Source organism: Lissotriton helveticus, chromosome 10 (genome assembly GCF_964261635.1).
Source record: "Lissotriton helveticus chromosome 10, aLisHel1.1, whole genome shotgun sequence".
In the NCBI taxonomy this organism is placed as follows: domain Eukaryota; kingdom Metazoa; phylum Chordata; class Amphibia; order Caudata; family Salamandridae; genus Lissotriton; species Lissotriton helveticus.
The window spans coordinates 350947107-350959459 of record NC_136071.1 but is presented as its reverse complement, the minus strand read 5'-3'; the positions used below and the strand labels follow the sequence as shown (position 1 = coordinate 350959459).

At 41.4% G+C, this 12353-nt stretch overlaps 1 protein-coding gene across 1 annotated transcript in view; it reads left to right on the top strand.

Annotated features, from left to right (window-relative positions):
- The window catches only part of NBEAL2 (neurobeachin like 2), a 682983-nt gene that overhangs the window by 453753 nt on the left and 216877 nt on the right, over nucleotides 1–12353 (top strand). The window contains exons 14-17 of the mRNA XM_078662556.1: nucleotides 1550–1682; nucleotides 6433–6552; nucleotides 8674–8998; nucleotides 9860–9936. Of these exons, the coding sequence (XP_078518682.1) occupies nucleotides 1550–1682; nucleotides 6433–6552; nucleotides 8674–8998; nucleotides 9860–9936 (655 nt within the window). The remainder of the gene's footprint in view (nucleotides 1–1549; nucleotides 1683–6432; nucleotides 6553–8673; nucleotides 8999–9859; nucleotides 9937–12353) is intronic.

The following is a 12353-nucleotide window of genomic DNA, read 5'->3' as shown; positions in this document are numbered from 1 at the left end:
TTGGCACAACCCCAACGCCAGATCTCATTTGTTAAATCTCATAATGCGCTTAAAGTATGATACATTAGAGGTGATTGCACAAGAGGTGGATGGGACTGATTCATTGCAGAGGTAAGGGACAAAAAGTTATTTTGTCAAGGCAATCAAAAATCTTTCCAGCGGCCATATAAATTGGAACACACTTTTTGTTTTGGGGAAAAAGTTCAAACACTATTTGTTCTTCAAAGCACTTTCAACGTTAATAAAACACATTCAGCAATTACTTCTTTTTTTCTCAACACGTTAAGTGTACTAATTGTTTTTTTGTTTTTTTTAAATAAAAAGTTATCATCGTCTTTTTAAAAGCCTAAAAAAGTCTGTCATATGTCTATGTAGAGTGCAAACATCTTCAAGCTCATGTGTGTGTTAGGACATGGATAAGAAGCAGCAAGATTTGTTCTATTAAAAAAACCCTACTATTTAGAGATTTTTATAAGGTGCTAAAATGTCACATTGAAACCACGTTGGAGCACTCAGTGCTGACCTTTATCTCGGAATCATTCAAGTCCGTTGACTATAGGTGGCTGAGTAGGTCTGAAAGTCTACCTAGGAGCAGTAGCAGAACAGATCTTGGAGGCCCAGCCCCTGGGAGATAGTGGCTAGGTTGCCCCGTTTAGTTAGGATAGTTTAATGTCATAATAACTCCTGTGCGTAGGTAGTTTCCTGAATTCCCAACCATATTGTGACTTAGAAATTCATATGCCTACTTAACTGAACCCAATGCCCCTCTAAATCATTTCTTATGGTCCCTTGTTCTGCCATCTCACCTTTAATAGGGCATGCCTCCTTCGAGGAATTAATCCGCCCTTGTCAGAACACTTTCCCCAACACCCCCATGCAGTTCTCATGCACCTCATGTGATGTGTGTACTGGAGGGCTACGTGGCATCTCAAAATCTAAATATCCAGCTTCGTTGAACATCTAGTATCCGCTGTAATATCAATGGGCTTTTCCACTTCAGTTCATGGTCTCCGTCCACCATATCTATGTTCGATTCACTTGCCTGTCATGCGCACTACAGTCCTGCATGCCAGTTCTGTGGCTCAATTGAACCTCTAGTACTCACTGTAGTATGTGTGTGCTACACAATTACACTACATGTGCTTTTTGTAATATGCCCACTTGGGGTTCCCTTGCACCCATAATATCCATGCAAATGACTCTGTGGCACTACCCTTGGAGAATCCACCTACAGCATTTTCTTGCACCTATTGCCTTCTCCGTTGCTCTGCATACAGAGTTTCCTGGTCCCTCATGCATACCTTTTAATATCCTCAGGGTATCCTGGCAGTTTAGGTGCCCACCTGAAACATCCACATGAATGTTCTCGGACACCTCTGAGATATTTCAATGCAGGATTCCTTGACTCCTCCTGGGCCTGGCAAGCTGCCCAAATGCAAAGAACATCAGTGCCTATTAGAACCCTTATGACATTACCCCGAACCCCAGTTGACCACGGTTCCACATTTTAACTAATACTGGTCAATAACAGCCATTTGTATTTCATCAGTTTTTTCACAGCAAGTGGAACAGGCTTTGAAGCGTTCTTCACTCCGGATGGGATGTTGGTTGTGGCAGTATGCACAAAAAAAGAATACATGACCGTGGCCCTGCCGGAGTGCCACTTCAACGACTCAGCATGGGTGAGTAAGGCCTTTTTTCCAGTTTCTGGGATAGTATTTGGATTCTGGACAATATCTTTGGAGGTTATTGCTGTTTATCAAGGGGGTCCAGAGCCTTGGGTACTTTTGCTCTGCAAATGTTTGGCCAAGTATGACTTTTTGTAGACCCTTAAATGCTAGTGTAGACCAGCAGGCATAGCTTACTTCAGAAGGTTGAATCGATTTCGCCCTGGATACAGAAATATACATTAAGCTCAGGCTGTAAAAGCCAATGTTTTATCAATGTTATTTCCTTGAAAAAGTAACGTTACTTTATCTGCAGTCTCAGAAAGAAAACAAATAGAACACCATGTCACTTCAAAAAGTGAAAAAACGAATAACCATAATGCCAGATGTTAATCCACTATATCTCAGTATTAGCCTGTGGATTGACGCGTGTGAAGACTCTGCAACCTCAAATGCCTTTGGATCTTCAGACTCTAGTTGTGCTCCCAGGAGTGAAGCGTGAATCCATAATTCAAAGGACTGATGGGAAAATGTAAAAATGTGGTTCTTATCTCTATGACCTTTTCCTGAAATCCCTACCATAGCCCAGTCTTGTGCCAAGATATCTAAAACTGTTCTGCCAAGCATGCAGAGCCTCCCACAAAAATAGATTAAAGTAAATGTAAACTAGACGATGCTCCTGATTGCCAACAATGTGTTGTTGAGAGTTTAGGAAAATAGGTGTTTGGCATCTCCTGTAACTGGGTTGGCACCTAACATGAGTAAAAGGGCAAGTGAGTTATTACACTCAATCAATCAGGATTTATTAAGCATGGCTAATCACCCACGAGGTTATCCAGGTATCGAGGGCCTTGCTGCTTATCAGCCAGGTCTTGAGCCCTTTTCCTGAATTGTAGAAGAGAGGATGAGTTCCAGAGGTGAAGGTGGACGTCGTTGCAGGACTTAGCAGCAAGATAGGAGAAGAAGGGTCCTCCGCTGTTCTTCAGCGAATGCGAGGGGTGTGAGCAAAGGAGAGGGAGGTGGAGAGTAGGTGTCTGGATGGTTGGTGGAAGTTTGTGCAGTGGTTGATGTACACTGGCCCTTGATTGTGTAGGGCTTCATAGGTGTAGATCAGCATCTTGAATTGACATCTCTTCTGAATGGAGAGCCAGTGGAATGGTTCCAATATGGGGTGCCAAGGAGGGCTGAGCGATAGGCTAGCACATTGTGTTTTGCATCCAGGGTACATAAAAATCTCAAAAGCTGATATGTATATCAGCTTCTACTGTTCGTCATCAATAAATTACAATATTGCTGGCACTCAGCTGTCCAGGTACACCTATGGGCAATAGGGGGACAATTAGTCTAGGGTCAGGGTGGCAACAAACATTTGAATAGAAATAACTTATGAAACATACGTCATAAAATAATGTTTATTGGTTGGCATATCAGAGACCCTCAGAAATAAGCTGGAATTCCTCTAGGGCCAGACTATTAGTGGTAGATATACCCCATGAAGCCTAGAAGGGATTCACTTAGCACCTCATGGAGAAAATTGCAGATTTGAAGGAGTTTATTCGGTCTGGCACCCAGTGTCATGGGCTGAGGGCTCGCAAAAAACCTTGTACGAATATCTGTTGATAATCTGTAATCTGCAAACTCACATCATAGTCTCCTCTGCAACCTATGTACTGCCATTTTGAATCAGTCCTTGCTGCTAGTAAGTTATTGACAACACTTGGTGTTGACCTCAAGACCAAGTCAGCAAAATTGTAGGTCTTCATGTCTCAATGACTGGCTGTTCATGTTAAGTACACGCACAAAGAGGGGTGTTAAGTCCCACGCTAAGGTTTCAGCTGGTATTGTGTTTTGTTCTCAGGTCCATAGCAATTCTAGCCACAGTAGACACACTCCTTCTTCCTACAGGGAAAAGTAGCTCTAGGTGGTTCCTCTTTGTATGGCCCCAGCATATTTAATTGTAATTATAATTATAATTTTCTTGGCAGATATTCATTACATGTAAAACTTAGCTTAGAATACGAGTTAATTCATCATGAGATGAACCAAAGATGAATGTTAATAAAGAAATAGTAGCATAGTAAAGGATTTCGGCAATTAAAAAAAATGCTTATGATAGATGCTCTACTTAGAAAATTGCTCACTCAAATCTACGCTCCAAAAATAATTAGTTCAAAAATATAATAACCCTCTATGTAATGCTGAATCTCTTCTGAGCATTAATTATTAAAAATACTCATGATAATACAGAGGTCAATAAAGCAATGATACACTATGCACAATGCATTTCAAGATGGACGATTAGTAAACATCGCATGTGACCTTGGTCTTGGAATGGCATATTGTATCACTGTTATGCTGATCCAAGATGGCCGACATGCTGCTTCAATACATGGTGGCCATCTTGGAACAGTAACACAGTGGTATGCTATAGACAATACCATTTCAAGATTGCTGGTGGTTTAGAAGCAGTGATGGCAAAAGACATGTTGCACCCTTGAAGAAGCAAGGAGGCAGCCCTGTAACAACTTTTAGTAGCTGCGGGAGCTCTGCAAATAAAATCAGCAAAATAAATGAGAAGCAATAAAATGAAAGGGGACCGGTGAAAAGAGAAAATAGAAAACTCAATGTCTGGTTTTTAAACATTTTTCCACACCGTGTAATTCTAAGGAGAATGATTTATAGACCTCGGCTTCGGTTTCCTTTTTTCTGTCCTAATATTATGAGGTCTTTTAACTAGGCTAATGCCCTATATTGACTGCAATATAACAAACAGTGACAAACCAAGAAGGTCTCATCTTTTCAACCTATTGTAATGTGGCAATGCTTTTTGCAGAAAGAAATGCCATTCGCTGATGCTGTGCAGCGTCAGGAAAACAAAAAATGCATTTACACGTATATGTCATGAGTTGATGGTAGCAAAGAGTGATGACATATTCCCTTGCATGCGTCATCACTCATACATGTGCAACGATAATGACGCACAGCCAGTTTGAATCGTCAACGCAGGGGTGAGCAATGGGTATTGGTCAAGGGACACTATGACAAGACAGTTTCTACATGTCCATTTACATGGCCAGGTCTCATTGTCCCTCCAACTACCTCACTGGCTTTGCATCATATCATATCGCTTTCAACAAGCCCTATTTAGTTTTCTCACTTCCTTTGAAAGAGTATACCCAATGTACTCAACTTCCTCCACTAGGAATTACAATTTTTCTGTCTTGAGAGTCAACCCAGACTCAATAAGCCTGTGCAACACCTGTTTAAGGGAAACTATTTCACCAAACACCAGGATGTCATCTTGAAAGAAAATTATATTTTCCATCCCTCTGAATACTTCCACCATCATACTTAGAAACACGCTTGCAGCGGATGACAGCCCAAATGGCACCCTGGTGAACTGGAAGTTTCCTTTCATAGTTATAAGGGCGTAAGCGGTTTTGAGTCTTTGTAAAACCTAATCTGGTGGTACACATATTTCAGGTCAAGTTAATTAAAGAATTCTTCTCCTTTCAACATTAAAACCAACGCATTTATATTAGGTAGAGGGTATTTGTCAACTACAATATTGTGATTGATACTGTTTAGATCCACACAAAATCAAAGACCCCACCAGCTTTCTCCCTAATTACTACTGGAGAAATCCAAGAGGAAGCCTCTATGGGCTCAATAATCTCCCCTTTCACCATATCTTCAAGCATAGTTTTGACCTCATTCCTTGCAAGAATCGGAACCCTCCCCTGTTTATGTTGGACTGTCATGGCATTTGGTTTAACAACCTTTTTGTAGACATAACCCCTGGGCGCTCTCAAGTGACCAGCAAAGACAAGCTTAGCTCCTTCCACAATTTCTTCTACGAAAACATCATCTCCTACCATTACCTTGTTGAGTACTCTCAGAATTATGATTATGTAAAGGTCATATTGATGTAGCCAAACTAAAATCGGGGGACCACTCTCTGCCAATGTCTGCAAATGCTCCTTGATAAGCCTGGATGTTGCTTGTGATGCCTTCGCAGATATATTTTATTAAAAATAACACAATCCGTTCAAGATTTTACAGTAGAGCTGGGTTAATTGGTACTCATATAATGTTCAATATTACCTCGTTACAGCGTGAAACAGAGGAAAAGCTCCCCATATGCTGAGGTGTGATCACATTATTGGCCCCTTCTGTGACCACAGAGCTGTTCCTAGAGCTGTGCTGGTCCCCATCACCAAATCTTGTAAGCATCACTTGATATCAGATGCTTTGTAGTAAGTTTATTGGAGGAAATAACACCTCAACATGGTCTCCAATCTCCAACCAGCACCTATTTCCTAGAACGGAATCTCCACACTTGGCATGGAACAATAAACACCACATTACCACCTTAACATTCCACATCCCCCATTAGAAAAATATAACAGTTTCCAAAACTGCAAGTTTGTGTAAGGGACTCCAGGCACTACAATGGGTGATGACATGCAGACTAGGTAGTCTAGGTGGTCATTGCTGACCAAGGAACAAACAGAATATGAAGATATGAAATGTCTGCATGACTTGGGGTAAGTGCTATGCAGAGTGCTACCACGCACCAATAGTTGGTAATGTCATATCACATGGTTTTATTTATTCTATTTTTTGTATTTATATACTGCACAAACTTGGTCCAAAGGTGTTAGAGTGCTTTACATGAGGACCGGATTACATTACATTATATATGGTCAGATTCTTTTGTATTGCTTGTTGATTTGCTCTTCTGTGTCGTCGATTTGTTTTTTAGCACTGCGTGGATATTGTTCATGTGGCTGGCCGGCGGCCCTTCGGACAGAACCTGGTGAATGTATACATGGACGGGCAACTGAGCAAGACTGCGCAGCTACGATTTCCCTCCCTCAACGAGGTAGTGATAGTGTGACTTAGAAGTGCTTTCATGTTGTGTGTGTTGGGTTGGGAATGTCTGCTCTTGTGTATGCCTGTGAGCTGGCCTTCAAGGGATCCCTTTCAAGATTACCTGATAGACTGCCACATCCAGGCCAGGATAGTCTGATCTTTCCATAAGCATTTACTCTCACTTGCAAGAGATATTTTAAACTGCAACGGGCCTGCAGTCTGACCATTGCTTACCATTTGTTGGCTTTATTTTCATTCTTATTTGCTGCCTTCTAATTGTCTAACATGTGCTGACTTCAGCACCTCTTCTTTTGGCTGGAGCATGAACCAAGCACTGATTGCTTCAGCTTGATTGCTGTCCTTCTGCTGATTGGGCTGTGGTTGAGGCACTCATTTTATTTTTCTTCTTCCCTCTCGTCCTTGCTGAACCTCTTGCCATTTTTAACTATGTTTTACTATGCCACATGCACTTTAAAGAAGCCCATTTCTCATTTTAAATGGCTGTTTATAGTGACAGATGGTCGCAGCTTTTATTGTGACAACTGATGTTATCTGTTTCCAAATGTATTTTCTCTAAGACATGGACGCAATTGCTTTTTTATGTGAAAAGATTTTTCTGCCATATGTCATATTTTTTCTTATTCATGCATTGAGAGTTTAACTGCTTTTGCTCAGAATCACAGGGTTGTTGTGATGAGACCTAACAAGCATTGGAGACACCAATAGGTCTCACCATTGACTCCACCATTGCCATTTGTTCATTCTGTACAGCATGGGACTTGTTGATTTTGGCAACGATTTTTAGCAGTGCTGTATAGCTGTGCAGTATGGCTAAAAATATTAATAGAAAAAGAATTGGGATGCATCCAGCACTAATGATCTTTCAAAAAAAAAGTAGGGCATCAGCCCTGGCTGCATCACAGCACTTTCCTTTAAAAATGTGTTTTAGCCACACTGCAAAGCATCCACGCTGCTGTACAGCATAGCTTCAAAACATTGCCAAAGCTAATAGCTTTCATATGTGAGACTTATTGGTTTTGCCAATACTTGTTGGACAGGTGGCGGCTGCTGGCAGTTCTCTCACTTTCTCCAACTTCACGAGGAGATTAAAACAGGCAGGGGGTGGGGGAGGGGTTTCAGGAAAGGCAAAAAAAGAAGAGAAAGATATGAGAGCACAGAGGAAGGGACCAGGGCTGATTTGAACATATTTGCCAGGGATGCTATAGGTTTCCAGTCCTGCCCTGCACGCATCTGTGAGACTAGCAAGGCTATGGTTTCCATAAGTGATACCTTGCAAAGGAATACATATTAAAAATAGCAATAGACTTGTCTCTTTAAACATATTGTTAAAATTATTAAGCATCAAACCTAAAGAGGTTAGGGGAAGTATTGGTTTTAAAAAAAGCTTCAAAAATGGGAACTCATTCAACTGTCTAAAACGTTGTTTCACTGTGTGGATTTGATGTTGTGAGCCCCAGAAAAAAGTATGCAAGTGCAGGTTTGCTTATTTATATGCATCTTTGTACTACCATATTCATTTGTCGGCACATATAGAATGTACTTTTTTCAAGTGCCTAAAAATAAGGGCCTTCTGTCAAAACGTTTGGGCTTTAATCAAGATAACTTGCATAAAATCATTCCACTGTGTTGCTAGACTATATCCTACTCATTGTTACAGAAGCGCCCAAGTGTAAGTCATCCATGACAAAGACTACCTGAGGCTAAAGCATCAGTAGCCACAAAGATAAATGACTATACTGGAAATCTGAATAATTTGTTCACTGCTGTAGGTGATGAGTCTCATTGTATATGAGATGGAGGCAAGAGCAAAAGGGCAGTTAAAGAACTAGTCTAAATAAGCTTTGGCAAAGCCAATGGGACTGGCTTTGGCTGCTGAGCTACTTTCTCTGTCAGTACTTGTCCTGTAAAGATGTTGATTAACGTCTAGAAACAAAAGTAAAAGATGTCTGTCATGAGTGTGCATGAATGCGGATGTACGATTGGCCATCTTGTAATGGTTTTTGTTATACTTTGTCTAAAATCAGTTGTAAAATGGCTACCAGTTCCTGCTCACACCTGCGCAAACAGTGGATGTGTTTTTAATCATCAGCAACATTTTTTTTTCTCCTAGTCCTTTACTTCCTGCTGCATTGGTTCTGCAGGCCACCGCACCACCACGACTGTCATTACTTCTCACTCCCATTCCCCGGATCTTGTTTTCTCATCGCATTCTCCACTGAGTCGGTCTCAGTCCTTTCCAGCCACAGCTATGCCGACCCACGGGTGGGGCGTGGGGACTTCGCCAAACCCAAGAGAAGGCCTGGTGTCCACCATTGCTGCAGGGACCCAAGACACAGAGTGGGGGACCCCGACGTCTCTGCAGGGACAGCTGGGGTCAGTTTATATCTTCCACGAAGCACTTCAACCGGGCCAGGTCAAAGCACTTCATTGTTCAGGTGAGAGCAAACATTTCCTTTCCATGTTTGTTTATCCACTTTACCATGTTAGTTTTTCCATTATTGAGACAAATAGGCATGAACGAATGATAATCTGCAAATCTTCCAAAGTACTGCGAGTTGAATCTGTGTTAAAGGCAAGCAACAGCCATACATACTCTTGCAGAATTAAGTCCTGCATGGATAGAATTAGAGATGCGTCAAATTATTTGACATTGCCTCCTTTAGATGTTTGAAGCTGAAGGAACAATTGAACTACCATCTGAAAACTTACTGGTTTTACATATTTTTTTTTTTTTTACTTCTAAACAAAAATTATAATTTCCTTGCAGAAGGATAAATACATTAAATCATTAATTTCTTCTGTAACTGGCAACCAAACAAGGTATCACAATTCAGACTAATAAATGTTTATTGTTCTTTTGAAAAAAATATTTATGAAAAATACCTCAACTAACAGTTATTCACTCAAGAAAACTATTGTGGTTCTATGCTATGGTAACTATTTCTCTTTGTATTAAAATGTACCTTTGTCTATATTATCCTACTCTTTCCATTTTTGTGGATGATTTTGTTGTAAACTTAAGTTTTAATTAGAAAAATGCTATAAATATGATAAAAGAGAAACATTTTGATAACTTTTCCCTGTGCTCTCTGGCTGTGCAAATGAATTGTTTATACCTCTATTCACAACTATTAGCTTTATACCTGCGTTAATAGTTGGTATGGTCAAGTTCTGGTGGTATGCACTGAGAATGCATTGTGTGAAGCTATGAGAGGGGGCTGTGATCAGTTACCAGCTCACGAGCAGAACCCACATTTCATCATTAGAGCTAACAACACCGTTCTTTCCTCTTACAGGACCAAACTCGCAAATTAAACCTGAGAGTGAGCTTTCAGAACTGACAAATAAGCTTCTTCTGTGCTACACTCCACAGGTGAGGAAACAATGAGCACAAAAGAAGGGCTGAATGCAGAAGCATCTGTGTATTTTTCTAAGACTAGTGATGTGTAAAGCTAGTCTTCCACCCCTTGTGGAGCCTAAGCTCACTGATATTTACTGTTGCATAATGTTCTGCAGAGAGAATTTTGTATCCTATTCCCACTTTGTTTATTATTTATCTATAACCCTCCCTCTGTAACCTGTATTTGTACTCTACATGCTGTTTGTGCCTTAGTTTCTCACACCCTGCTCTAAACATAGAATGTTCTATTGCAAAGTCTTTTTAACTTTCCTCTTCCGAATGTCCATCAAAACAAGTGGTAACACAACTTTCCTGTGGGAAGACATCCCTTTTGTTATTAACAGTTGTACATTGGCCACAATCTTCCACATGTACTCTTTCTATTTATTTCTATGAGCAGTCCCTCATTTACCTCCTTCTCCACCCTCATGCACCAATTTATCTTTGATCAACACTTGTTCAACATTGGCAGGTCTGCTCTCCCCCAGAATCTGGCAAAGTCCCTACAGGCCACTATAAACCCAATAGCTCAGATTAGTTTCCTATATTCAAAGAGAGTGTCATCAGCCCATCCTCACAAAAGCCTATGTTTAGGTCTCGCCTAGGCAGCGCTTGCGCTGTCTCTTCGAGACATGCTGTATTCAGGATATGGGCATAAAGCTCCTCCCACTTTCCACCCATCTTTTTAATTGGCTCCTGTCCTTGTCCTTTGTAAATGGTGGCTTGTCAATAGGCTTAGTAGGCCCTACTTAGAACCACCTTGTCTCTTCTTGCAGCCTCCCATGAGGACACCCCGTGTTACATGTGTTGTTACTCGCTAGATTTTAATTACAGCCTCAAGGCACTATTTTCTTAAAAGGCTTCAGGCAAGACACACACTTGGTCCTAAGCTAGACTGGCAGTGGTTACTTCGCTCACTAGAACATCTCATATTTATATGAGATCATCTATAAGTTTCCCTTCATTAGCTCCACACAGAGTACAACCTAATCTGAAATTAATGTAATAATTCATTTGTCACATTTCAAAGCTACTAATTGTATATATGGACATAGCTATTTGAATTTACTCGTAGTACTGTTGCATGCAATGCATTATGGGTAGAGTGGATTTACCATATCTTCTGCAGGGTGCAGTTCTATATGTGACCAAAAGAGGTCTGCATTGCTGGTGCTTTGCCCACTATGGACCTCTAGGAGCAGTATGCCATACTGCACCTAGACATGCAGTGCTGGTGCCTTGCTCACTAGGCACCTCTTGGAGCACTTTGCTGTACTGCACCGAGACATGCAGTGCTGGTGCCTTGCTCACTAGGGACCTCTAGGAGCAGCTTGCGGTACTGCACCGGGACATGCAGTGCTGGTGCCTTACTCACCAGGGACCTCTAGGAGCAGCTTGCGGTACTGCACCTCGACATGAAGTGCTGGTGCCTTGCTCACTAGGGACCTCTAGGAGCAGCTTGCGGTTCTGCACTGAGACATACAATGTTGGTGCTTTGCTCTCTAGGGACCTCTAGGAGCAGCTTGCGGTTCTGCACTGAGACATGCAATGCTGGTTCCTGGCTCAGTACACAAGCATTTGTAATGCACTAGGTCTCACATTACTGAAAGTAAGAGCTATTGTCGTATTATTATTTGCAAAGCCAATACCTCAAACTATCAGCAATGTGAAACCTATTGCATTGCAAATGCGTGTTTGCTTCTATATTCAGAGTTGTTCTGGAATCCCTCTTCAGTTAGTCACCAACACCATCCCAGTATAGCTGATCTTAGGGCATGACCATAATAAATTGAAACATTTGCCCACCTGTCCACACTCGTTGGCACAAAGTTCTGTGGCCAGCCTCCAAAATCTCTTCAGCTGGACTCATTTGGATCCGATAGAGCGGTTTTATTGGCATCAGTATCGTAATTGCTTTGTAGCCTCATATTGTTGATATTGTAAATTCTTACAGATGTTTTGGTGTGTTCAGGAAGTTGTAGTGCCACCTTCCCCATCGTGCCTAGTCTTTTAGCCCACCACCTGGCACATGCCTACCTACCCTGAGGGAAGGTTCCTCCTGTGGCCTGACATGCCCATTCATTCACTACTCTCAGCTTTGATCCTCATTACCTTTTCCGTAGGTAGTGCAACAACCCCATCATATAACTCTGGTCTACTTGGTTAATGCAACCGCCGGAGATTCTCTGTTAAACAACAGCATTGTTCAGTATGGCTTTTTCTGCAGGATCTAAAGTAAACTGGCTAGTATCAATTTATAGATAGGACACTGTGCACCTAACGAGTGAAAGGGGCAGATCCCACCAATGTTGGACACTTGTCTGCACTTTTGTCAATGCAGCTAACTGATTTTACTTATAGCATTCATTCCCAGCTGGTGTTACATACAT